The sequence below is a fragment of the Vicugna pacos genome, chromosome 18 (assembly GCF_048564905.1).
Source record: "Vicugna pacos chromosome 18, VicPac4, whole genome shotgun sequence".
NCBI lineage: Eukaryota > Metazoa > Chordata > Mammalia > Artiodactyla > Camelidae > Vicugna > Vicugna pacos.
Window position 1 is genome coordinate 30,193,020 of NC_133004.1, and position 26,607 is coordinate 30,219,626.

Here is a 26,607-nt window from a genome sequence, read left to right on the forward strand (position 1 = left end):
GTGTATTAAATAACATTGCTGCAAGACGCATAAAAGTTGTTAGAAATAGAAAAAATGGACAGAAACCAAAATAGTACCAGAAGGCTTTAACCCATCACAGAACAAGGAGTTGAAACATAAATAAGGATTTGGAGGTTATAAATTATATAAATGATAAGCATTCTCATCATAGTGAATATAGCTTTTTCTAGCATCATACAACCATCCACAAAAATGGGTCATTGAAAAAAATTACCAAATTTTGTGAAAATCCCCATACAAACATTTTCCAGATTGCGTTATTTTACCCATGCAAAACCAAAAAGTTAAATTCATTAGGAAAAGTGTGAATTTAAAAAAATTACTTAGAAAATCTAATTACTTCGAAAATTTAAAGCAGTTTCCTAAATAGTGCTCAGGTCAAGGAGGAAATAAAACTGCAGCTACAAACTATTTAGAAAAAAACAAAATGACAAGAACATTACATTTCAAACTGAATGATGAAGTCAGAGCCGGAATCCTAGAAAAACATTTATATCCAGGAATATGAAAGTCCAGTGGAATGAACTGGAAAAGAGGAAACTTCAGAATGAATTACTCCAATATCTCCTTCCTTGAGAAGAACCATAAAATACGGCAGCAAATCAAAGGGAGAAAACAAGGCAGTACTTAGGAATAAGAAAAAGAATGAAAAGCACAGAGAAAAAAATTTAGATTATAGGCTAACAAAGTTTTAGGGGAACAAATATGAAAACTTGCTTGAAATCTATGTTTTCCTAGGAAAATCTAAGTTACTAAATTTGACTCAAGAAGGAAACTGTAATAGTCCAAGTATCAAAAAAGAAATTAGTACATTTGTTTAAAAACCCCTTCCAGAAGGGGCACCAAGAAAACAAAGTAATCTCATTAGAACCAGAAAGAGAATAGCCTCATTATTTATGCAATAAAAAATAAATCCCATGACAGATACATATTGAAAAGAAAGAGATAAAATTACTATTATTTGCAGATGATATGACTGGTTATCTAGAAAAAAAAAAGAAAGAAGAGAGAAATTGAAAAAGTAACCTAAAATGGAGCTTATTTATTAAAGTGGCTGAAATCAGGATTAATATTCATAATCCCCCACTTTGCTTTATGCCAGGAGGACGGCTAGTTTCATTTGGTACCCAGATGTCTCCTACGTTGCTGCTCCTCTGAGTAGCATCAGGGCCAACTGGGAGCCCATTAGAAGGGCAGAAACTCAGGCGCCACTGCAGACTTGCTTAATCAATCAGCACACGCTTTTTAATGGTTCCCAGGTGATTCCAAGTTTACGACGCGCTGCCTACTTCATTTCCACGCATGCTGGGGTGATTCTGTTCTCAGTTTTTCTACCTGCGATGCTCTGTATCCTGGGTGAATTGCACTTGCTTTGCATACTCAGATGGGCAGGTCCAATGATTGATAAAAAGCATACCCTCCCCACCAGCCACCCACAGGCACGAAATAATTTTTCATGGAAATAAAGCATGCCAAAAATCTAGCATCACATTATTTTCCCCCTAGTAGCTATTGTTTACTACAATCTTCAGTGAAGATCATCCAGGTTGCACGTTACATATCCTTCCTACCCAAGTGGTAACACCAAACCCTTCTCTTCCAAACAAACAAACAAACAAACAGACGCCTTCCAGAACGTAATCCAGTGAGAGCAGTGTTATTTGGGGGATGACCTTGAATCCTCTCAATTAATGAGAAGAAGCAAACTCTCTGTAAACTACACGACTTTATTATTTTTTAGAACAGCTCGGGTTTGTGCCTGATGCGGTGTATTTCAGGCGCATTATCTGGCTCAGTCCTTGCCCCAGCCCCGTGAGGTTGGCGCTACACCATCCCCACCTGCAGATGAGGAAACCGAATCCCAGAGGGGGCGGTGACTTGCCCAAGGCCAGAAGGTACTTGGACCACTCTTGTGATAACCGTGAGTTCAGAGTAGCTGAGAAGAAATCCAGAGGGGAAAGAATGTCTCCTTCAGACAGAGTTTCTTAACCTGGGGTCCATGAGCAGAATTCAGGGGTTTTGTGAATCTTGGATGGGGGGAAAAAATCGATCTGTTTTTTTCCTAAATCCATCATTGGAATGTAGCAGTTTTCAATTATTAATGTAGCCAAAAAAAAAAAAAACCACAGGAATATTAGCAATATCTGTGACTTTACCAAAAGACACCCAGATGTTTTTATCTGAATGTTTTTACAGGTGCTATTGATGTATTGAAACACTGTTCATGGTTACTCTAAAACTAAATTATTTTTAGACTGACTGCTGGGTCTTATTTGATGGAGCAAATAAATAAATTACTATGTCACAGTTTTTATGTTTTGATGAGGGCCTTCAACATATTTGATCTCCTTAACAATCTATGTATTTTGTATCATGTATTAGAAATGATATTCTGAGACGCAATCCATAGTCAAGGTATTAAAAAAAAAAAAAAGAGGTGAAGAAACTTTAAGGCAGCTAACTTTCCCTGGTAGCGCTGCTCTAAATAGGATTTCACTGATCTGCAAACAGCCCCGCCCCGCCATTACTTGCTGTAGACCCATCCGAGTTCCTGGCCAATTTGAGTTTCCTCTGAATTCTAGGCTTTGCTGCAGTCGGTGGGATGGAAGGCCTGAAGGAGAAATACTTTCTGGCCCTGGCTAGCAACCGGACAGGGAACAACAGCTGCGGACTGCCCCGGGAAGATGCCTTCCATATTTTCCGAGACCCACTGACGTCTGATCTCCCGTGGCCCGGAATCCTGTTTGGAATGTCCATCCCGTCCCTGTGGTACTGGTGCACGGATCAGGTACAGTGCAGCAGGCTGAGCAAGCCAGCCTCCAGGATGCTTCCTTCCTGGGGGTGTCTGGGTTTTCTTTTCTCCCTTAATCTATTTTCAAATTTGCATTTCTCCCCGACCATCCTCAGTAACTCCTTTCTCTCTAAAGCTCTACACGTTATCTTACTTTCTGCTCTTCTCGGGTCCTGGCAAATCCAAAGCTGCTGGTATTTGCAAAGAGGGAAAGCTTGATACATCCTGCTGGCTGCCTGGAAAGATTCAGTAAGCAAAAGAGATTGCTTACTTTAAATGGAGGTTAAAACTGGTATCGGTATTTGCGCCACAAATACGCACTAGGTGTCCTCTAGCACTGGCCACGTGGGAATCATGAGTAAACACATCAGGCAGGGCTCTCCCTTTTGCGGAGGTCACCTTCTGATGGGGGTAGACAGACAATAAATAAGTAAATTATGTGGAACGTTAAAAGGTGATAACTTATTTGAAAAAGAAAAGCAAACCGGGGCGGCAAGGGAAGGGAGATTGAGACTGTGGGAGGGCAATTTAAAGTAGGGTGGTCAGGGGAGGTGTGATTGAGAAGTGACTTTTGAACAAAGGCTTCGAAGGAGGAGAGTGAGGGGGCTCTGGTAATTGTTGGAGGAAGAGAGTTTTGGGCAGAGGGACCAGTCAATGCAAAGCTCTTAAAGCAAATATGTAACTGGTGTGAAAAAAGAAATTAGAAAAGCAAAAGGCACAACGATGTGTTAAAAGGTGCGGGGGAGGCGGTGGGATAGAATCCATATTTGCATTTGCTTGTATGTGCAGAAGGCAACTCCGGATGGATGTATATAAAAGCAATAAGAGCGGTTGCCCTGGGCAGGGAGGCGGACAGATGTGCCAGGATGGATGGGAGCTGTTTCACCCTCACAGCTGTTTATACTTTCCCAGGTTTCAAGCCTCGTGAATGTGTTACCTGTTGACGTGGTTTCTTCTGTTGCATCAAAGATCAGAAGTCAGCGTGCCATTTTGGAGGTTATTAATTGCATAGTCAGGGCTATTGAGAGTTTAACTGTAGTAATGATCATGGAGCTGAACCACTGCATTGATGTAGGAGACACTGCACAGAATGAATTCCAGGTCTCCCCACAGGTCAGAACTCCTCCCAGATGGGTGCTGTACGTAGGGGCTGCCCCTTTAAGAGAGCGAACCTCTTCCCACCCTTAGCAAATCTTGGGCAATAGAGACCCTGGGAGACAATTCACCTGAGTTCACCTGAGGCTAACAGTGTGAGTTTTAACCTTAACAAGCCTGGAATCAAGTTCAGGTGGCTTAGCCTTGGGACAGTAACATCTCTGAACCACCGTTTCCTTGTCTGTTAAGGGGGGCGGGGTGTTACTAAGAATTACAAAAGACTGCAGCAGGAGGAATCTGGTCACAGTCCTTTTGTTGCAGGGACATTTAATAAATCATTAGAAACATTTTTGCTATGGTTTGCATTACTGTTCTTGACACAGCTCACCGGCTTATATTTATTAATCTGTGCAGATGTTTCCTTGAGATACCTCAAACCCTCACTAGCTGGGATTCCAGCGTGCACCCCAAAAGCCCACCCCTAACTCACCCCTCATCGTTCAAGAGCCCGGGGACCTATTCCAGGATTATTCAGTCTTCTTCCAAATGCCAGGCAGGGCGAGAGGGCCCAGAAACCCAAGCCCTCCCCTCCCTGGGCCCCGTGACTTTTTTTTTTTTTGAGTGCTTTGTATGTTTTATTTTATTATTGTTTTTTAAGTTGAACTATAGTCAGTTTAAAATGTTATGTTAATTTCTAGTGTACAGCATAGTGATTCAGTTATATATGTATATGTATTCCTTTTCATATTCTTTCTTATTATAGGCTATTACAAGGTATTGAATATAGTTCCCTATGCTATGCAGTAGGACATTGCTGTTTTTCTATTTTATATATAGTAGTTAGTATCTGCAAATACCGAATTCTCAACTTATCCCTCCCTTCCTTTCCTCTTTGGTAACCACAAGTTTGTTTTCTATGTTTATGAGTCTATTTCTGTTTTGTAAATAAGTTCATTTGTGTCATTTTTTTTAGACTCCACATATAAGTGATATCATATGGTATTTTTCTTTCTCTTTCTGACTGACTTCACTGAGTGTGACAATCTCCAGGTCCATCCAGATTGCTGCAAATGGCATTATTTTGTTCTTTTTTATGGCTGAGTAGTATTCCATTGTATAAATATACCACATCTTCTTTATCCAGTCATCTGGCAATGGGCATTTAGGTTGCTTCCATGTCTTGGCTATTGTAAATAGTGCTGCTATGAACATTGGGGTGCAGGTATCTTTTTGAATTAGAGCTTCCTCTGGATATATGTCCCGGAGTGGGATTGTTGGATCATAAGGTAAGTCTATTTTTAGTTTTTAAAGGAATCTGGTCTTATTGCTGCTGAGCTGGATTCTGTAGTGTCCAGAGACAGTTGGTTCACTGCACTGGTGCCGCCCTAAGAGAGGCACATCTTCGCCAGCTCAATTTCAGAGCAGGAGAAAGGCAAAGCTGTGTTCATTGTTCACTGACTCAGAGCATGTTCCACATCTTCCTGGGCAGAGACAGAAAAGGCAAATTACAACTGGTAATAGTAATGACACTTAAACATTTACTGATGCCAGACAATTTACCAGTAACTGGTCAAAGCATTTCTGTTGTATTTACTCAGTTCATTTTTATAACATCCCACTGGGCCTGGAGGTTGGCGTACAAGGTGACACCCTCCTCCCAGGGCTTTGGGGTTTTGAGCCACATAACTCTCTTAAAACTTAGCTGCCTCTTCAATTACAAATGGAGGCTCTGCTTCATGGGAATAAAAGCCAGGAGTCTTTTCAATCACAGCTTTGGATCTCCAATGAAAAGGGCTTGGTTTTCCAAAGCTATCAACTCTTCCTCTCTGCTTCCAGATGGGCTGTTGGCACCTTGATGAAGTAATGAAAAATGCTCCATAGACACCAACATCCTTACAGTTACTGACCACATTCTTAAGTGTTCCAGAAAGCTCAATAGGTGTATGTTTGGACTCCTGAGAAATGACAGATAACAAACCAATTTCTAGATGAGGACATCTAACTTGCCAGTTCTGGATAGAAGGATTTTCCCTGCTCCCCCATCTTTCCTCAGATAAGCCTGTTCCACATTTTAGTGTCTTTTACTTACTGCATCCAAACAAATAAGAATAACTTGTACAGGTGAGGGTACACTTGGCTGCAAGCAGCAGAAAAAAAGTCAAGTCTAAAACTAGCTTAGGGAAAGGTGGAGAATTTATTAGTTCTGGAACACAGACTGCAGGAAGTTGAACTAGCTTTCAGAAACTTCTGGAACTTCTATTCTTCTCCATCGTCTTTCTTTCTTACCTACGGACCTCACTGTCTCCCACCACAGACCAACTGCCGAGAGAATGACAGCTCCCTAAGTCCCAAATCCAAAAACCCTGTGGAAGGGCTCTGATTGGCCTAGCTTGGGTCAGGTGCCTACCCCTGGATCAGGTAGCTGTGCCCAAGATGACAGAGTAGCCATGTGGAGAGGGGGTGAGTTTCAAAAGAAGGGGCAAGACACTCTAGGAAGTCTATGCCATCAATGAACACTATTAAAAATAAATGGAAAGAGTTCCAACTTTGTCCTGCTCACCAAAGCATCACATGGTAATGATACGACATTTACTCCTGCTTGCCACAATTCACTGAACTAGCTCAAAAGGCACTGGTAACTGACGAAGACCTCTATAACTTCTCCAGATGCTTCAAGACCCAAAGCCTAAGAAAACAGTAGAGAAGTTTCTGAGCTCATGTAGATTCAATCTGAAGGCTAAGGATTTGTGAGGACCAGTCTCTTACTCAGAAAACCCTCTAGAACAAGCCATTCCCTTTCAGTGGCTACATCTCCTTTTTAAGTTCAGTATTTGTATGTATTGCAAAATAATCATCAAAATAAGTCTACTTAATAATCACCAAAATAAGTCTAGTGCTCTGTCATCACACTCAGTTATAATTTCTTAATTTCTTTCTTTCTTTCTTTCTTTCTTTCTTTCTTTCTTTCTTTCTTTCTTTCTTTCTTTCTTTCTTTCTTTCTTTCTTTCTTTCTTTCTTTCCTTCTTTCTTTCTTTCTTTCTTTCTTTCTTTCTTTCTTTCTTTCTTTCTTATTTTATTTTTTAAACATTTTTTATTGAGTAATAGTCATTTTACAATGTTATGTCAAATTCCAGTGTAGAGCATAATTTTTCAGTTATACATGAACATACATATATTCATTGTCACTTTTTTTTCACTGTGAGCTACCACAAGATCTTGTATTTATTTCCCTGTGCTATACAGTATAATCTTATTTATCTATTCTACATTTTGAAATCCCAGTCTGTCCCTTCCCACCCCCTACCCCCTTGGCAACCACAAGTTTGTATTCTATGTCTATGAGTCTGTTTCTGTTTTGTATTTATGTTTTTTTTTTTTTAGATTCCACATACGAGTGATCTCATATGGTATTTTTCTTTCTCTTTCTGGCTTACTTCACTTAGAATGACATTCTCCAGGAATATCCATGTTGCTGCAAATGGTGTTATGTTGTCGGTTTTTATGGCTGAATAGTATTCCATTATCTAAATATACCACATCTTCTTCATCCAGTCCTCTGTTGATGTACATTTAGGCTGTTTCCATGTCTTGGCTATTGTAAATAGTGCTACTATGAACATTGGGGTGCAGGTGTCATTTTAAAGTAGGATTCCTTCTGGATATATGCCCAGGAGCAGGATTCCTGTGTCATATGTTAAGTCTATTCCTAGTCTTTTGAGGAATCTCCATACTGTTTTCCACAGTGGCTGCACCAAACTGCATTCCCACCAGCAGTGTAGGAGGGTTCTCTTTTCTCCACAGCCCCTCCAGCATTTATCATTTGTGGACTTTTGAATGATGGCCATTCTGACTGGTGTGAGGTGATACCTCATTGTAGTTTTGATTTGCATTTCTCTGATAATTAGTGATATTGAGCATTTTTTCATGTGCCTGTTGATCATTTGTATTTCTTCCTTGGAGAATTGCTTGTTTAGGTCTTTTGCCCATTTTTGGATTGGGTTGTTTGTTTTTTTCTTATTAAGTCATATGAGCTGCTTATAAATTCTGGAGATCAAGCCTTTGTCAGTTTCATTTGCAAAAATTTTCTCCCATTCCATAGGTTGTTGTTTTGTTTTACTTATGGTTTCCTTTGCTGTGCAGAAGCTTGTAAGTTTAATTAGGTCCCATTTGTTTATTCTTGCTTTTATTTCTGTTGCTTGGGTAGACTGTCCTAGGAGAACATCTTTGAGATGTATATCAGATAATGTTTTGCCTATATTTTCTTCTAGGAGGTTTATTGTACCTTGTCTTATGTTTAAGTCTTTGATCCATTTTGAGTTTGTTTTTGTGTATGGTGTAAGGGAGTGTTCTAGCTTCATTGTTTTACATGCTGCTGTCCAGTTTTCCCAACACCATTTGCTGAAGAGACTTTATTCCATTGTATATTCTTGCCTCCTTTGTCGAAGATTAGTTGACCAAAAGTTTGTGGGTTCATTTCTGGGCTCTCTATTCTGTTCCATTGGTCTATATGTCTGTTTTGGTACCAATACCATGCTGTCTTGATGACTGCAGCTCTATAGTATTGTATGAAGTCTGGGAGAGTTATTCCTCCAGCCTCTTTCTTTCTCTTCAGTAGTGCTTTGGCAATTCTAGGTCTTTGATGGTTCCATATAAATTTTATTATGATTTGTTCTAGTTTTGTGAACTATGTCGTGGGTAATTTGATAGGGATTGCATTAAATCTGTAGATTGCCTTGGGCAATGTGACCATTTTAACAATATTGATTCTTCCAATTCAGGAGCATGGGATATCTTTCCATTTTTAAAGTCTTCTTTAATTTCCTTCATCAATGGTTTATAGTTTTCTGTGTACAATTCTTTCACCTCCTTGGTTAGATTTATTCCTAGGTATTTTATTACTTTGGGTGCTATTTTAAAGGGGATTGTTTCTTTACTTTCTTTTTCTGTTGATTCATTGTCAATGTAAAGAAATGCAACTGATTTTTTAACGTTAATCTTGTAACCTGCTACCTTGCTGAATTCTTCAGTCAGCTCTAGTAGTTTTTGTGTGGACCTTTTAGGGTTTTCTGTGTATAGTAACATGTCATCTGCATATAGTGACACTTTTACCTCTTTTCCAATTTGGATCCCTTTTATTTCTCTCTCTTGCCTGATTGCTGTGGCTAGGACTTCCAAGACTATGTTGGATAGGAGTGGTGATAGTGGGCATCCTTGTCTTGTCCCAGATTTTAGTGGGAAGCTTTTGAGTTTTTCACCATTGAGTACCATGCTGGCTGTAGGTTGGTCATATATAGCTTTTATTATGTTGAGATATGTTCCCTCTATACCCACTTTGGTGAGAGTTTTTAATCATAAATGGGTGTTGAATTTTATCAAATGCCTTTTCTGCATCTATTGAGATGATCATGTGGTTTTTGTCCTTTCTCTTATTGATGTGATGTATTACACTGATTGATTTGTGTATGTTGATCCACCCTCTTCCTTTTTTAAATAGTAACTTTTATTCATTGCTGATGGGAATACCAGTTGGTTTCCAATGAAGGCAGTTTGGCCATTTCTATCAGAATCACAAATGTATCTACCTTTTTTTAAAAAAAATCTTATTTTGTTTGTTTTTCGTTTTCTTTAATCATTTGGGGAGTAATTAGGTTTATTTATTTATTTTTAATGGAGGTACTGGGGATTGAACCCATGACCTTGTGCATGCCAAGCATGTGCTCTACCACTGAGCTATACCTTTCCCCCCAGATTTTTTTCTTGTGATGAAAACTTCTAAGATCCATTCTCTTAGCAACTTAAAAATATGCAATCCATTATTATTATTATTTTATTAACTAGAGTTACCATGCTGTCCATTACATCCCTTAAACTTATTTATTTTATAATTTTATAACTGGAAATCTACTTTTTGACCCCCATCATCCATTTTGCCCTCTCCTGCCCTCTGTCTCTGGCCACAGACAGTCTGTTCTGAGTGGATAAATTCTGGCAAGACTAACCTAGCCCCACTCAACAGAGAGAAGGAGGTCAGGATAAGACCAAGGCAGAGTAACATCAAGCCCAGGCACACCCATCCTGATGGTAGCAGTATCTCAGATTCTCTCTCTGTCTTTTCCTCCTAACACATCACTTCTAGTCAAACCTTGAGTATTTGCTCTTGCTTTCTGCTCCTTCCTGCTCTTGCTTTCTCTGCCTTGGTATAGCTACCCCAGCTGGACTACTGGACCACAGGGATTGAGAACAGGAAACCAAGCTCCTGAGTCCAGTGTGCCTACCAACAAGATACGCACACTTAGGTTGCTTTAAGAGAAAGCCGTCTCAGCTTCCAACCACCCCACTGTTTTCCAGGTGATTGTTCAGCGGACTCTGGCCGCCAAGAACCTCTCTCATGCCAAAGGAGGCTCTCTGATGGCTGCATACCTGAAGGTGCTGCCTCTTTTCATTATGGTGTTCCCGGGTATGGTCAGCCGCATCCTCTTTCCAGGTGAGAAGACAGCTGAAAGGAGAGCTCACCTGTCTGTGAGTCTCAGACCCTGTGGAGTGTTCTAAACGTATTACTGACTGCCCCCACGAGAATGTGGCTGGAATCCCTTCCTGGTGATTTGACTGAGGCAGCTCCATCCTGGCATCTACGGACTCTGTGCTGTTTCCCAACATTGGTTCAATGGGAATGTCCTGTAGATGCCCCAGACCAAATCGAGTGGAGTCATATCTGGAGTCTCGATTACATGTTTTTTGAAACAACAAACTAGGCTAAAATCTTGTGGTCCCAGATGTCAACTCCGTGAAATCTCACATGAGATTTCCCCTCAAGCTTTGGTGTTGAGCCCTGTGGTTTGGTAACTTTGGCCCAGTGGGGCTCATTTGGGGGTGCTTTTCTTAACAAAATCAGGGATATAAAAGCCTCTAGAGTATTTGCCTTAACTTTTGTTTTTTGAAATATGGTAAAGGGATGAGGTTTGCACCATGAGAATTAAACAGGACTAAGGGTGGAGGATGTTACTGGGAATCACTGTGATGTCAGGAACCAGTGATTTGTATGGAAGAAAGCTCCTTTTTTGCCAACACTGTTATTAACTCAAAGGAGCAGAAAGCTCCTTCCCTTATTCCTCATCCTACATGATGTCATGCAGAGGTAAAGAAAAGGTAGGATGAAATGCCGAGTTAGTTGGTCCAGAAGTTTTGTCAAAATAATTTGGAACAATAAGAATTAGGTGGAAAGACTTGGGGGTGGGGAGCTGTCCATGGTGCTGGGCTTGTGCTCCATCAGGCTAGACGAAGAACCCACGCAGTCGCTGGTCTTGTTTCCAGGGGAGGGGCACAAGGCTGGAAAAAGCCCGGATGGGAGGAATGAGCACTGGGACTTGGGGTTTGTAATGGCTTGATGGGAAAATATACAGCTATGGGACAAGATGACATGTGAGCAAAGAATGTGGCTTAAAATGACCAACATTCATTGTGCTAAGGGCCAGTCCCTGTGTGACGAGTTTTGCAGTAGAGTGTGGTGTTTATGAATATGAATGGATTCTCATCTGAACTGCCTTCCCTGAGTCTTGGCTCTGCCACTTACTAGCTATGTGACTGGGTAAATCACGGAATTTCTCTTTGCTTCTGTTTCCTCACTTGTAAAATGAGGATGCTATTTCCTAAGGCTGAAGGCAGTTCCTAGCACATGGTGAGCACTATAGAAGTGTTCACTCCTGTTATTCTATACATCTACTATCTCATTTATTCCAAAAACGACCTTATGAGGTAGGTACTATCATTGTTATTTTCATTTATGGATGAAGAAATTGAAGCTCAGGGAAGTTAATGGATTCATTCATGGATGCAACAAATATTTTGTGGGCCAATTATTTGCCAGGTCTTATTCTAGAAGATTCTGGGGCTCTGTAAATGAACAAGACATATGGTTGTGGTGGAGTATTTGCATTACACTCTAGTGGTGGAGGAGATAGACAAAGATAAGCAAATATCTAAGTGAGGCATTCATTGGTTGTGCTAAGTGCTCTGAGGAAGATGCACAGGGAGACTTCACAGGGGATGCTGAGTGGGGGCTACTTCTGACAGGGTTTCCAGGAATGGCCTCTGGGAAGAGACAACAATTGGTCCGTGTGGATGATTCAAAAATATATTTTAGACTGAAGCCAACCAGATTAATGATGGACTGGATGAGGAGGTTAAGAAAGAGGTGAAAGATCTCTCCTGGGTTGGGTGACTTGCTGGAAATTACTTGGCTGGTACTGGGTAATACAGAATTTAAATCCAGGTGTATCTGCCTCTAAAACTTGATTCTTAATCATGCTGCTGTCTCTCTTGGCAAATCACATCTTAAGTATCTGGCAGGTCAGTGACAAGAGCCTGACCATCACTCTTAGCAGTCAGCCAGCCAATGATGATTATTCAGTGAAACAAAGTGCTATGTTCCACACCCCTAGGGAGTTTGTAATGTAACAGATGAGTCTGGTACTCATGCTAAAAGTAAGTGGAAATAGATATCAAAACACTCTAGCATATGGCATCAGCAATAAGTGAGCAAGGAATTTAAGAGAGGGAAGTAGGGTGGAGATGATGAGGTGGACGTGGTATATTTGAAGGTCTTGACCAGAGCTACTCAAAGTGTGGTCCCCAGTCCAGCAGCATTAGGGTCACCTTGGAACTTGTTAGAAATGCAAACTTTCAGGCCCCAACCAAGACTTATTGAGTCTGAATCTCTGGGGGTGGGGCCCAGCAATCTATTTTTAACAAGCCCACCAGAAGATTGAGAAGCCCTGGTGTAAAAGGCCAGGTGCCAGGCCAGCCACTGTTTATACCCATTTCCACTCTTTTCTCTGTCTCAGCTCCCCCAGCTCCTCTCTGAATTTTCAAATGGGTCCAGCACTGCCTAAAAGCTTGCTCTGATCCTGAGCTCTCATGAGCCTGGACAACACCTTATTCCACTTCGTCCATCTGAGACATGGCACACACGTGTAAAGGAACCTCAGTGGGAACCAAGCAAGAAGCAAAACAACCCTCAAAACAATAAAACACGGGAGTCTAGGAATATATCTGTTTACCAGCCGGTCCTCTCTACCTGAGCTTTAGAATAAACTAAGGTTTTGAGTTCTACCCATGACACTTAATACTGTATGATTTGGGGACACTACTTAACCTCTCTAGGCCTCAGTTTACTTGTCTTTAAAATAAATGTGATAACAATATCTTTCCCCTGGAGTTGTGAATATTATATGAGAAGGTGTATTACTGTGTTTTTTGGTGACATCTGAATCACAGTGAACCTTCCATGAATGTTGGCATTTGTGGGAGAAGGAGGTTTGGTGCTATGTTTGGACTGGACTCTGCTAGAGCCATCCTTTATTTCAAGCATCAGAGGATCTGACAAGAGAAACCACTCCATGTATGAAATGGCTGATTAATTAAACCAAGGCAGATGAGTGGATATTAGTGAATGGCGTGTTAATGATTGCAAAGCTGTTAGTTTCATTTGTAACCTAGCTGAGCCGACTGATTTCCCTATGATGAGCATATCCTTTAGCCTGAATGAACAAACACGATTCTCTGCCACAAACTTGCTTTATAAACTCTGTATCTGTCACGTGTTTCATGGTTGAAGGTTACATTCCTAGAAGGTTAAACAAAAACCAGGTAGTTAATTGAACTATCTCAGGGAGGGTCTGGCTCCTTCTTGGTGGACCTTGAAGAGTGGAGCTTTTGGACAACAAGAGTCAGGACCCATAAGACTGAACATAAACAAGATCTTTGCCCCACCGGGGAGGCTCCATACCATGTCCTGGCCAGAGGAATGTGACTTTTTTTATAATCTTCTCCTACACTAAGAGTCATAAACAAGCCACGAACTTTGACCTCTCAAAAGGATTTTTCCCAACAAGATTGTTTCTTCTCAATCCTTCTTGTCAAATATCATTTTGGTCTGCAGTCTTAATTTTGTCTAAGACTGAACTAGATTTATGCAGGCATCTACTGTTGCTCCATAGTATTATTCATTGTGGCCACAGCACCCACTGCCTCCCCCATTGGTAGGTGTTAGTGCAGGGAAGGGAGGGTCCCAGCCTTAAGAAGACAAGACAGTGAGTGGAGAGATTTAACAAAGACCAGCTAGATCTTGGGCTTCCCAATGGATGAAGGGCCCTGGGGTGACTACCATTCCTTAGGCGTTAGGCTATTTCAAAAAAGAAAATGAAGAATCAACAACACTAGATTTTGAAAGTCATGATATACTTTAAATGTTTACATTGATTCAACTAACAGTTTTAATGCAGATAAAAATATGAAGACGAGACAGACAACCTCATCTGGAAATACTGTCAAACATCTGCATTCGAGGCCACTTGTGAACTTGAGGCCTCAACTGAATGATCATCATGACACTGATGCTGCATCAGGACCCAGGAGGAGATGGGCATGAGCAGGGAAGGGGCCAAGGTCACCCCTAAACTGAGGCTCAGGGTGCTTTCCACTTGCCTTTGAAGGCAGGCTGGAAGGCAGTGGCACCCATCAGAATGAGGAAGAAAGATGCCTTTAGTCTGAGCAGAAGGAGGGCTTGGGAGTTACTTATGGGAGTTATTCCTAGATCCAGCTGGCAGAAGAGACTTGAGAATTTAGGAAGTGGTCCAGCGGAGGCGAGTGGTGTTGCGCTGGCACTGAGATGGTTTCCTTCCCTGAAAGGTTGGACTGGGAGTTGGGAGACCCGTGTTTAAATTAAGCTCTGCCTCCAACACAGCCTTGCTGTGTCCCTTCCCCTCTCTGAAGGTAACAATAATGAGACGGCTACCTTCTCCCCAACAAAAATGTATGGAGTATCTACTCTGTGCCGCACACTAGTATCATTAAAAACAACTTTTTTTTTTATTGAAGTGTAGTTGACTTACAATGTTAGTTTCGGGTGTACAGCAGACTCAGTTATACATATACATACATGTGTATTTTTTCTTTCCAGATTCTTTTCCATCATGTTATTACAAGAAATTGAATATAGTTCCCTGTGCTCTACACACACTAGTATAATTTTTATCTCCTGTCTTCTGAGCAAGAGGTACAGATGAAGATGCTAGGAAGTCAGGGTGGATATACACTAGAAAATCAATGCTGTTCAGGGGAGACAAGAATTGATGCGGAAATGCGGAAAGTGGAGGAGAGAAATTCAGGGCCTGGTTGAATTTTTAGGAGTCTAAAATGAGGAACAGCTGTTGAGAAGGGGTTGGGAAAAAAGAGGAATTTGAAAAAGATTTGCCATGTGTCAAGTGACGGCATTGTCCTTTGCAATTCCGATGAACTTAGTAAAGATGAGAATTCTTGGGTCCTTTTTTAGGGAGTGGAGGATCCTGACACAGGACTCTGTGCTGAGACTGGCCGCTAGGTGTCTCAGCTTTATTTGGGTTACAGTCATTGTAACTGAAATGTATTCAGTGCTTCCTCCGTGTCAGACTCCGTGCGAAGTGTGTCATCTCAACCCATCCTCACTATAATCGTATGAAGAGGAGTTATGTTACTGTCCCGATTTAACAGATACGGCATCTGAGGTTCAGGATGGTTAAGTAAGAAGGCCATGATTTGTAAAGTCTAGGCTCCTTTTTATTTCACTGAACTGTACGCTTATCCACAGTAATCCTGTCTCCTGGTGCTGGGCTGTGCTGGGCCGGGATTGGCTGTTCCTGGGGCTCTGAGGGTCTGTCTGCTCAGCTCTGGGCTTGTTTCCTCCTTAGACCAAGTGGCTTGTGCAGATCCAGAAATCTGCCAGAAGGTCTGTAGCAACCCCGCCGGCTGCTCTGACATCGCATATCCCAAACTTGTTCTGGAACTCCTGCCTGTGGGTAATGATCTCTCACCTCTAAATGGAGTCCTCCAACGCACCCAGAAAGGAGGACGTTGGCTGGGCTCTGATCTGGGTGGGGGTGTGGACGAGATGGGAGGATGCGGGAGGGAATGGGCTCTCAGCTGATGGACTAAGCCCCTAAATGAAGCTCAGGCTATCCAGGGGGCTCTGCCCAGCCCACCCCTCTGAGTCTCTCCTCTTGGCTCCCACCCCTGAGTGCTGCCTCCTCAGGGTTGAACCTGTTGGGATCAGCTGGCCATGGGCCTGGGGAAATGGAGTCATGAGTGAGAGCAGCAGCTGCTGGCAGCAAAAGCCTGAGGCCCATAGACCTCCCTTCTGCCCCCAGGGCTCCGTGGGCTCATGATGGCTGTGATGGTGGCGGCGCTCATGTCCTCCCTCACCTCCATCTTTAACAGTGCCAGCACCATCTTCACCATGGACCTCTGGAACCACCTCCGGCCTCGGGCATCTGAGAAGGAGCTCATGATTGTGGGCAGGTAAAGTCTCACTGGGCGGGGCCAGGCAGGGGTGTGAAAAGTCTAGATATCCAGGGAGGAGAAAGTTGATTCACCCAGAGGTAGGTCCGACCAGCGACGTCTCCAGGCTGGCTCTCCCCCTCCTCTGATGGCAAAGGTGAAGTACACTAGGACCCCATGTATGAATCAGTCACTCATTCATTCAAGAGATGTGCAGGGAGCACCTACTATGTGTCAGTGAAAAGAAAAGACTCAGTTTTGCCTTTGTGGAGATAAGAGAAGGATAAGGAAACAGGCAGGTATAACCCCGATGAGTCTTATGACTGGGGAGTCAGGAGACCTAGGGATTCAGAGGAAAAGTCTCCAACCTGGATTGGGTTCTGAGGGGTGAATAGGAGTTAGCCAGGTAAAAGGGAGAAGGATGTTCTGGGGCTTGGGGAGAAGGTTTCTCTAACAAGCTTTTTGCAAAGTCCTGAAGTCTAACGGGGGGAATGAAAGTGACCAGAATGAGTGGCACGTACATTTACTGCAAAACACATGCTAGTAGGCATCTTGGGACTCTGCTCCTCAAGGAGATACATCCGAAGGGCTATCTCACCCATAGGTTAGGGAGAAGTAAGACCCCAAAAGAAGACAAGCCACAGACTGGGGGCGATATTTGCAAGTCATATATCTGACAAAGGACTTGTAATCTAGAATACTCTACAGGACAAGATAGTAATCTAGAAAATTACTGCAAAATAGCACTACACACCCACTAGAACGGCTATAATCAAAATGATAGGCAAGGAGGCAGAGAAGTCGGAACACTAATGCATTAGAGGTGGGAGGGTAAAATAGTTCAACTGTTCAAAAATAGTTTGGCAGTTTCTTAAAAAGTTAAACATAAATCTACCCTAGAACTGCATTCCTAGAAATGAAACCATATGTCTGCACAAAGACTTGTACTCAAATGTTCTCAGTGGCATATCTTCACAACAGCTGAAAAGTAGAAACAATCTAAGTGGCCACTGACAGGTGAAAGAGAAACAGTAGTATGTGATGGCATATCCACGCAATGGGATATTTTTCAACAATAAAAAGGAATGACATACTGATACATGATCTGTGAGAAAACTCAAGGTTTTTTTGCTTTGTTTTGTTTGTTTTAATGGAGGTACTGGGAATTGAACCCAGGACCTTGTGCATGCTAAGCATAAGCTCTACCACTGAGCTATACCCTCCCTCTTTGATGAAACTCAAAGACTTGCTAAGAGAAAGAAGCCAGCTGCAAAAGACCGTATATTGTATGATACCATTTATGTGAAATGTCCAAAAAAACCAAACCTGTAGAGACAGAAGCTTATTTAGGGTGGGAACAGGAATCAACTATAAATGGGCATGAGGGGACTTTTTGGAGTGATGGATGTTCTAATACTTGCTTGTAGTGATGGTTGTGCAACTCTATAAATTCCTTGGAAGTTACTGGATTGTACACTTATAATTGGCGAATCTTATGGTATATAATATTCTACCTCAATAAAGCTGTATAAAAAAGAGAACCGTTCAGAGAAGACAGCACTAATGGGAGGGTTTCTCTCCATCCGGCACTAGGGTGTTTGTGTTGCTTCTGGTGTTGGTCTCCATCCTCTGGATCCCTGTGGTCCAGGCCAGCCAGGGTGGCCAACTCTTCATTTACATCCAGTCCATCAGCTCCTACCTGCAGCCGCCCGTGGCCGTGATCTTCATCATGGGATGTTTCTGGAAGCGGACCAATGAAAAGGTAGCTCTGGATCAGCCCCTCAGCCCATGAAGATGGGAGAGAAGGTGACCGGAGAGAAGACATGAGGATGTCTTGACTCGGTGTCATTGGAGGGGGATGAGTTCTATGTAGGAGATACATAGAGGGTGTTTAAAAAAAAATAGCAATGAGGGGTTCTATTTTGATGCATTCTTTTCATTAAATAGGGTAGCTGAATCAACAGAGAATGATATGTAATTGACTAATTATATGTGAAACATAAAAAGTAGCTCCAACCCTTTTCAAATCACTGACCCCTGCGGTGACTGTCACTTGAAGGACGAAGTCTGGACAGGGCTTGCTGAGGTGTGTGGAGGCCCTGCACGGGTCTAAGACGGCCTCCCTCTGCTTTGCAGGGCGCCTTCTCAGGTCTCATCGTGGGCCTTCTCCTAGGCTTGGTTCGCCTGGTCCTGGACTTCATTTACGTGCAGCCTCGGTGTGACCAGCCAGATGATCGCCCAGCTGTGGTGAAGAGTGTCCACTACCTCTACTTCTCCATGATTCTGTCCGGGGTCACGCTGATCACCGTGTCCACCGTGAGCTGGTTCACAGAGCCGCCCTCCAAGGAGATGGTACATCTGGGTGTGATGCTATATATCTGTTGGGACCCCTCACTGCTAGTGACCGAAAACAACCCGCGTGACTTAAGTGAAAAGGGCTGATTGTTCAAAAAGCTGAAAAGTCCAGGGCTGGGTTTTAGGAAGGACTTGATTTCAGGACAGTGAAAAGGCCATCAGAATCTGTGTCTCTATTCTGCTTCTAGTCTCAGGCCCCACGTGGGGCCAGCAGCTTCTAGGATTACATCCTCTCTTTTTTGTTTTTTTGTTTGGTCTTTTTTGGGGGGAGGGGGGAGGGTGCTAATTAGATTTTATTTGTTTATTTTTTAATGGAGGTACTGGGGATTGAACCCAGGACCTCGTGCATGCTAAGCATGCACTCTACCACTGAGCTACACCCCTCCCCCTCATGCTTTCTTAACCTCATTAAGCAAAAGCATAAGCAGTTTTGTCCCAGCATTTCCGGTAAAGTTCCTAATTCCCATTGATGGAGTCAGCTCAGGACACACTGAATCAGCTTAATCCTTGTGGCCAGAGAAATGAGTCAGCTGAATGGCTGATTGCTGGATCCCACAACACCCAAGGGCTAGGGTTAAGCTCTGGGGACTAGAATGAGGGCGGGTGGGATCCCAACAGGGGAATTAAAGTTGTGTGGAAGAAAGATGGAAATGTCCATTGATTCTGAAGAGTGCGGGGACTAGAAACTCATTAGAGGGTGGAGTTGGAGGGTGAGCTTGGGGGACAGGCTTGGATGTGAAGTCTGAGCTCTGTGTTGGAAGGCAATGGAAGGAAGGGATGATGGTCTCCAGCCCACTCCTCAACCACAATTCACCTCTGCTCCTAGGTCAGTCGCCTGACCTGGTTTACTCGCCATGACCCCGTGGTCCAGAAGGAACAGGTGTCACCAGCAACTCCGCTGCCTCCCACCCTCTCCCAGAATGGGACGTCAGAGGCCGGCAGCACCAATATCCAGTTTGAGATGGTTCAAGAAAGCACGTCTAAACCCCACAGCAGTGAGTTGCCATGCTCCTCAGTTACAGTAGGAGCATCATATGTTTAAGGGGACGTTTTCCCATCAGATCACAAGCCAGAAAAGGGAAAAGGGGCAGACTTGGAATTTTTGCATCTCCTGACTCCCAGGGTCTGGTCCTTCTTCACTCTGTGGCCACTGGAAAGGTTGGTAACAGACGCCTCCGGTGGGCAGTGATAGCCAAGGCTTGTTGAGTGCCTACTAGAACTGTGGCAGGTGGGTGTAATTCTGGTGTTCTCTAAATGACTGCTTTTAAACTGCCAGCTTGTAGACCTAGTTTGGTTCAACCCACCTACTATTTTAATAAAACATGAGTTATTTAAAAATCAGGAGATTTCATATAACACTCCAGATTTCCATCTTCTCTTGAAAAATTGGAAGATCTGGCAACACGGAACCCATGCAGGCAAAATTGTCTGGAGCTGTAAAGCAGCTGTTCCTTAGAACTGGGATGTGCATTTAGCCAAGGTCCCCACCAGTCCCTACTGTCTCCACAACCCCGAGGTTGTAGTTATTATTAATCATCACACATGGCTTTAAAAAAAACTACTTGTGGATGTGAACCCATGTCATCCCAAAGTGGGAAACCCAGGGATAGATCTAGAAGGGCATGTGTTCCAAGGAAAATGAGAGAGAGGAGCTTTCCTGGTAGAGGTGAAGAGTATTTCGAAATGTTTAGTTGGCAAATCAGCTACCTGGACTCCGATCCCCTACCTGTCGGTTCCATAGGCAGTTGACTTTGCAGCCCCAGCTCTTGATGGAGAAAGAGTTTCCCACAAGGGTGCCCAGGTCAGCCTTCTGGCAGGCAGTGCGCCCGAGAGGAGGGAGTCAGATAGAACTGGTCCTAAACCCACCTCTGCCGCTGCTCAGCAGCGGTGTGGCTTCACTCGAATGAGTCTGAGCCTCTACCCCTTCACCTGAAATTCTGAAAATGGTGAAAAGTCAGAAAATACTGATCTTCCAGAACAAAACAGTCTTCCGGAATTAAGGTATTAATGAATACCTTCCAGAAAACACACAATTGTAAAACATAAGGCATTTATCACAGTGTCTGGAAGACACACCTGGTTGGTCTCTCTTCGCTCTTGTCTGGGAGACACAGCCCATCCTCATGACCTTTTTATTTGCTGGGTTCTTTTTAGGTGACATGACCCAAAAGCGGTCCAAAGTGGTGAAAGCCATCCTGTGGCTCTGTGGAGTGGACAGCAAGGGCAAGGAGGGGCCCCCGAGCAGGGCGGACCCTGTCATAGTGTCCTTGGAAGAAACTCCGTTGGTGAAAACCCTTCTGGACGTCAACCTCATCGTCTGCGTCAGCTGTGCCGTCTTCCTCTGGGGCTACTTTGCTTAACGTGGGGTGGACCCGGGGGTCCAAGCTCTCAGTTTGTTTTCAGTGCCCTGATTTTTTTAATGATGGGAAAAAAATAATAAAGCTTTGTTTGTTTACCACGAGGCTTCAAAAGTGTTTATGGGCTATTTTCTTTCTTTCTCTCTTTCTCCCTTCCTTCCTTCCTTCCTTCCTTCCTTTTAATTTAAGGATAGTCAATTTCCAATGTTGTGTGAATTTCTGGTGTACAGCACAATATTTCAGTCATACATATACATACATATATTCCTTTTCATATCCTTTTTCATTATAGGTTAGTACAAGCTATTGAATAGAGTTCTCTATGCTGTACAGTAGAAACTTGCTGTTTACTTATTTTATATATATTAGTATCTGCAAATCTTGAACTCCCAATTTATTCCTTCCTACCCCCCGTCCCCACCTGGTAACCATAAGTTTGTTTTCTATGTCTGTGAGTCTATTTCTGTTTTGTAAATAAGTTCATTTGACTTTTTTTTTTAGACTCCATGTATAAGTGATATCATATGGTATTTTTATTTCTCTTTCTGACTTACTTCACTTAGAATGATGATCTCCAGGTCCATCCATGTTGCTGCAAATGGCATTATTCTATTCTTTTTTATGGCTGAGTAGTTTTTCCATTGTATATATACATCACATCTTCTTCATCCAGTCATCTGTCAATGGACATTTAGCCTGTTTCCATGTATTGGCTATTGTAAATAGTGCTGCTATGAACAGTGGGGTGCAGGTGTCTTTTTAAATTAGCGCTTCCTCTGGATATATGTTTGGGCCATTTTCAACATGATGTTTAGCCCTTTTCTTCTGAAAAGAGAATGAAGGTTAGAAGCTGGAAAAAGAGAAGCATACACCTTCCATGTCTCAAAAGGCTAGTTTTTCATTCTTCCTGTCCATCGTGTAACATCAACAACCAAATTCAAAGGAACAGACAAGCAAAGAGACTCCCAGGCCCCCAGGAGCCACATCTCCTGGGCTGAGTGTGAGGACTTGAACCCTCCCCAACTCACCTTCCAAGTGCAGGGAGTGGGAGCTGCATCCTGTCTCCCGCCTTTCACTGTTGCTGGCTTTGGGTAAAGGAAGAGTAGGTCCCCAAAGATTTTCTCATTGTGAAGCCTGCTCCTCATTACAATCTCTGGAAAGTAGACCTGAGCTGGTGCCCTGGAATCCTGTGCCATGAGGAAATCGGGGAACGATGTGCCCATCCCAAGTTCTGCCTCAGCCTGGGCTTCTCTGCTTGATGTCACACAATGATGCTTCCCTAAAATGAGAAGCCAGGCCGGGCAGCTCCACAATGAGTCACTGCTGGACGAGGGGCAATGGGGCTTATGACCTGGAGAGCAGCTATCCTGTTCCATATAGAGCTGTCCGTCCGAATGTCTCTGTTCCGGGCCCTGATGGGGTCTGATGGAATGAACTGTAGGGATTGTGGGTACCACATGCACAGCTGAAAGCAGCAAGCGCAGGTCAGCAGAATCATCCCTGAGACCATCTCTGGGGTAGCCAAGCGCCCTGAGATGTTATTCTAGTCCTGAGATTAGCAGGGCTGCTGGAGTGGGTTAGAACCACTCGCTGGCCTGACGACTTAAGGAAGCCCAGACTTCAAAAAAGCATGGCTGGGAAACCTTGGGGCTGAGGAGCCACTGGCTCACCCCGTCATTCAGGGTATCTTCTGAGTTCCTCCTATCTGATGAGCTCAACACCTGGTCCAGCCTGGTCCAAGGGTAAAGCCTCGACACCTATCCTTGTCAGAGGCCGGGCTTTTCCCCACGGGCCCAAATGACAGCTGTGGGCTGGACCAGGCCCCTCAGTCCTCCTAGGAAAGGACCTGTGTGGGCAGCTGTTGGCTAACGCGGCTGCTATCCAGACCTAAAACTGGCTCTGGGCAAGAGACTGAGCTGGCGTCTGGGGCAAGTGGGCTCCAGAGGAGGCAGAGTGACCCTCTCAAGGGCCAAAGGTGGGGAGTGGGAGGCCTAGGAGGTTTCCCCAAGTTGGCCCTCAGCCCCCCGCCCACACCAAGACCTCTGCTGCAGCTGCTTGGGGTGAGAAGTGAGTTTTGATGGGAGCTGTCACTGCAGTAGCTCAGGCCACGGCCACCTTGCCCCTGGCTCACTGCCACCAGCCTCCTGGTCTTTCTGCCTCTAGTCTGGCCCACTCTCCAGCCTTAGGCAGAGAGAGCAAAGCTGAGCAAGCCACTTCTCCACTTACTCCCGGGATGAAGTCCACACTGCTGGGTGGGAATTTCAACACCCCTGATGGTCAGGCCTCTTTCCAGCTTCAACTCTGACGACTCTCCCTTCGCACTCTAGGGTCAGCCCATGCTCACGCTGTCCCACCCCTGGGCCTGGTACAGTGGCTGACATCCAGTGGGCCTCATACGTATGGTTATAAATAGGCAACAAATAGGTCTTTGCTTCTGCTCTTCCCTCTGCCTAAACCATCCCCGCTTCCTCTTCTGGCTAACTCCTATTCTAGTCACTGATTGAACATCCCTTCTTCCAGGAAGCCTTCCTGGTCATCCCACACCCACTTTGACAGGAACTTTCAAAGCATGATCACACTTTATCATTGATGGCTTAACCATCTTCCCAACTAGACAAAAAGTTCCATGAGGGCAGGCATCATTTGCAACGATGCCTGGCACAGCCTGGCGAATGGAAGACCTTCAGAACACAGGTGTCTGGCTGCTTGTCTCAGATCCAGCAGCCACCCTACCCGGCCTGGCTGCCCACCCCTGCCCAGGTACCTATGACCAAGGAACACCCACCCTTCCTGCACCAGCTCAGGCCTTGAGGTCTGAGCTCATGGAGGTGACTGGCTGATCTATCACCTGTCCTCTGCCCTTTGGAAATGATGCAACGTCCAAGACTTCCTTGACCATAAACGATGATTGCTAGGCTGCCCTCAGGACCAGCTCTCACCTTTGGGAAAGGCCCATGATCAATCACCAAGTCATGTGGACTCTGCCTCCTGGACAACGTCTTCGTTGGTCCACTGCCTCTGCCTCAGTAGGGGCCCCACCGGCTCCTCTCTCAGGGGTCCCTGCTTCTAGTCTTGCCCCGACTCCATCCATTTTCTGCACTGCAGATCATCATACAAATCCGACCATCAATCTCCTCCTCTGTCAACAGCAGCCTCCTCCCCTGCATGACTTCCAAACACGGGGTGTCAGGTCCTTCATACTCCAGCTCCTCCTCACCTCCCCAGCCTTGTTGCCTGCCTCCCCATCTGCTTCCATGCCCTCACCTCACACCTGCAGCACAAGCCATTCCTAGCATCTGGAGTGCTTGCCTTCCTCTCCATCTCCATCAAGATGGCCTTCCTCCCATGGGCTCTTCTGGCTCCTGCCATCTCTGCAGTCTCTCCCTGTTTCCTGGGTATTTGTTTGCAAGCTTCCTGGGGGCTGAGGCCACGTTTGTAGGGTTCAGGTTGGTTCCCCAGGGTCTAGGCCAGTGTTTGGAAGAGTAAGCCCTCTATATTCACCTGGAGGAAACATAGAAATTATTTTTAAGACATGGCTTCAATTCTGAGCATCCTTGTGTGAAAGCAAAAATGCTATTTCTACCATGAAATGACATTAAAAAAATTTCTGGTCATTCAAATAATTGCTTCATGTGTAGGAAAACTGAATTCAAATACAAGGATAGAGGGTAAAAACAGAACCCTGATAAATTTTTGTTTTGGTTCTTTCAAAAGATACTAATATATATAAAATAGATAAACAACAAGTTTATACTGTATAGCACAGGAAACTATATTCAACATCTTGTAGTGACTTATGGTGAAAAAGAACATAAAAATGAATGAATGTATGTTCATGTGTGACTGAAGCATTGTGCTGTACACCAGAAACTGACACAACATTGTAAACTGACTATACTTCAATAAAAATATATTACATATATTTGGCTCAAGTCTACCCTGACATGTGTCATTTGTAATATTTTTTACTGTCCTTTTAAATTAAAAAAAATGTTTTAATGGAGGTACTGGGGTTTGAACCCAGGACCTCATGCATGCTAAGCATGTGCTCTACCACTGAGATATAATGATATAGCTTCCTTGTAATGATATTTTGATGTGTGTGGAGGATAGACCCCCAAGGTAACCCTCAATGATCCCCACCTCCCAGTGTTCATGCCCTTGTGTAATCCCCCCCCCTTGAGTGTGGACGGAAACTGTGACTGGCTTCTAGCCAGTACAATATGGTAAAGGTGATGAGATGTCAGCCTGTGATTGTATCATAGCATGGAAACTGTCCTGCTAGCAGACTCACTCGAGAGGCTGTCCTTGCTGGCTGGTTGAAGTCGCAGCCCCACTGGGGAAGCCCACATGACCAGGAAATGCAGGAGCTCTCAAGGAGCTGAGGGCAGCCTTCAGATGATGGCCAGCCAGAAGCCATTTCCCTCAGAGCGTGTGGCCCTACAACAACGGGGACATGAATTCTGACAACCTGAGGGAGATTAGGAGTGGGTTCTTCCCCAGTCAGACTTCCAGATGAGACCGCAGCCCTGGCTGACACCTTGATGGCAGCCGTGTGGGATCCAGGCAGAGGACCCAGCTAAGCTGTGCTTGGACTCCCGCCTGACCCTATGAGACAATACACGTATGCTGTTTAAAGCTGCTGAGTCTGTGGTCACTCGTCACATAGCAATAGATAACGGAAGGTGTGTGTGGTTTATGGATGCCTGGGTGGCTGTGAGGGGTGAAGCTGGGTGGGGAGATGTGGGAAGAGGGAAGTCTGCCTGCAGAGCTGCAAGGAGGGGTCTGGACAGCTCTGTGCCTGAGGGTGGGCGGAAGAGGACAGCCTCTGTTAGCCTCTTTTGGGGAGTGTATCAAATAGGAGTGATTTGGTTGCAAGCAACAGAGACAAACCCAAGAAAGTTTATGCAAAAAAGGGTATTTGTCGTGAAGGTACCAGGGCAGGAAATGCAGAATGGCCTCAGTGATGTGGATGGGTTACGGGAGGAAGGGTGGATTACAGACATATCTAAAAGTGGCTTCCAGAGAAGGTGCCCCAACTCTGCACCACCCCATGCCCTGTTCCCCTAGGCTGGCAGCTTTTTTTTTTTTGGCCTTTTGGTTGCCTCAAAGCCAGTGGCTTCGCCATACCAGCAGATCTTTCCTCCTTGGCTCCATCACTCTGATATTAGAAAAGTGGAAGCCACTGATCTGAAAAAAACCCATCAGTGAGGTGCTACCCAAGCTGATGCAAGACCAGACTGTGAGTCAGAGACCACTTGGGACCCGGGAGTAGAGACGGTAGAGCGGCAACTGTGAGAAGGTGTAGGCTCTGAAATACGGTTACAGACCACTGGGTCTGCCGTGCAGGAGGCAGGAACAGATCACAGGCAGAGAAGCTACAAGGAGGGTTTAAGACCTTCAAATATGGGCATTTGTGGGACTCACTGGGCTCTGGGGGGCACTGGGAGCTGGAGCCACAAGAGGAGGATAGGAGCCCAGCATGGAGCTCCTAAGGGAGCCAGGGCCATCAAGAAAGCCCAAGAATTCAGTCACTCCAACTGCAACTGACTCTTGGGAATTCACAGGGGCGAACACAGCAAGGGATGCTCTGACCCCCTGCAGTCTCCAAAACGCTGGACCAAGAACAGGCTGGATGGGTGCTACATGCAAGGTGTGGGTGCTGAGAGGAGCAGGTCC

At 44.3% G+C, this 26,607-nt stretch overlaps 1 protein-coding gene and 1 long non-coding RNA gene across 2 annotated transcripts in view; one reads left to right on the forward strand and one right to left on the reverse strand.

Annotated features, from left to right (window-relative positions):
- The window catches only part of SLC5A11 (solute carrier family 5 member 11), a 52,529-nt gene extending 31,502 nt beyond the window's left edge, over positions 1-21,027 (forward strand). The window contains exons 10-17 of the mRNA XM_072942098.1: positions 2,604-2,809; positions 10,256-10,391; positions 15,631-15,738; positions 16,087-16,237; positions 17,810-17,978; positions 18,353-18,568; positions 19,398-19,566; positions 20,726-21,027. Of these exons, the coding sequence (XP_072798199.1) occupies positions 2,604-2,809; positions 10,256-10,391; positions 15,631-15,738; positions 16,087-16,237; positions 17,810-17,978; positions 18,353-18,568; positions 19,398-19,566; positions 20,726-20,931 (1,361 nt within the window). The 3' untranslated portion in view covers positions 20,932-21,027. The remainder of the gene's footprint in view (positions 1-2,603; positions 2,810-10,255; positions 10,392-15,630; positions 15,739-16,086; positions 16,238-17,809; positions 17,979-18,352; positions 18,569-19,397; positions 19,567-20,725) is intronic.
- Positions 20,665-22,115, reverse strand: LOC140686947 (uncharacterized). Its single transcript, XR_012060951.1, has 3 exons — positions 21,957-22,115; positions 21,483-21,753; positions 20,665-20,978 (listed from the first exon to the last, which is right to left on the reverse strand). It is a non-coding gene; the product is annotated as an uncharacterized lncRNA (long non-coding RNA).
- Between the last annotated feature and the right edge of the window lie 4,492 nt (positions 22,116-26,607).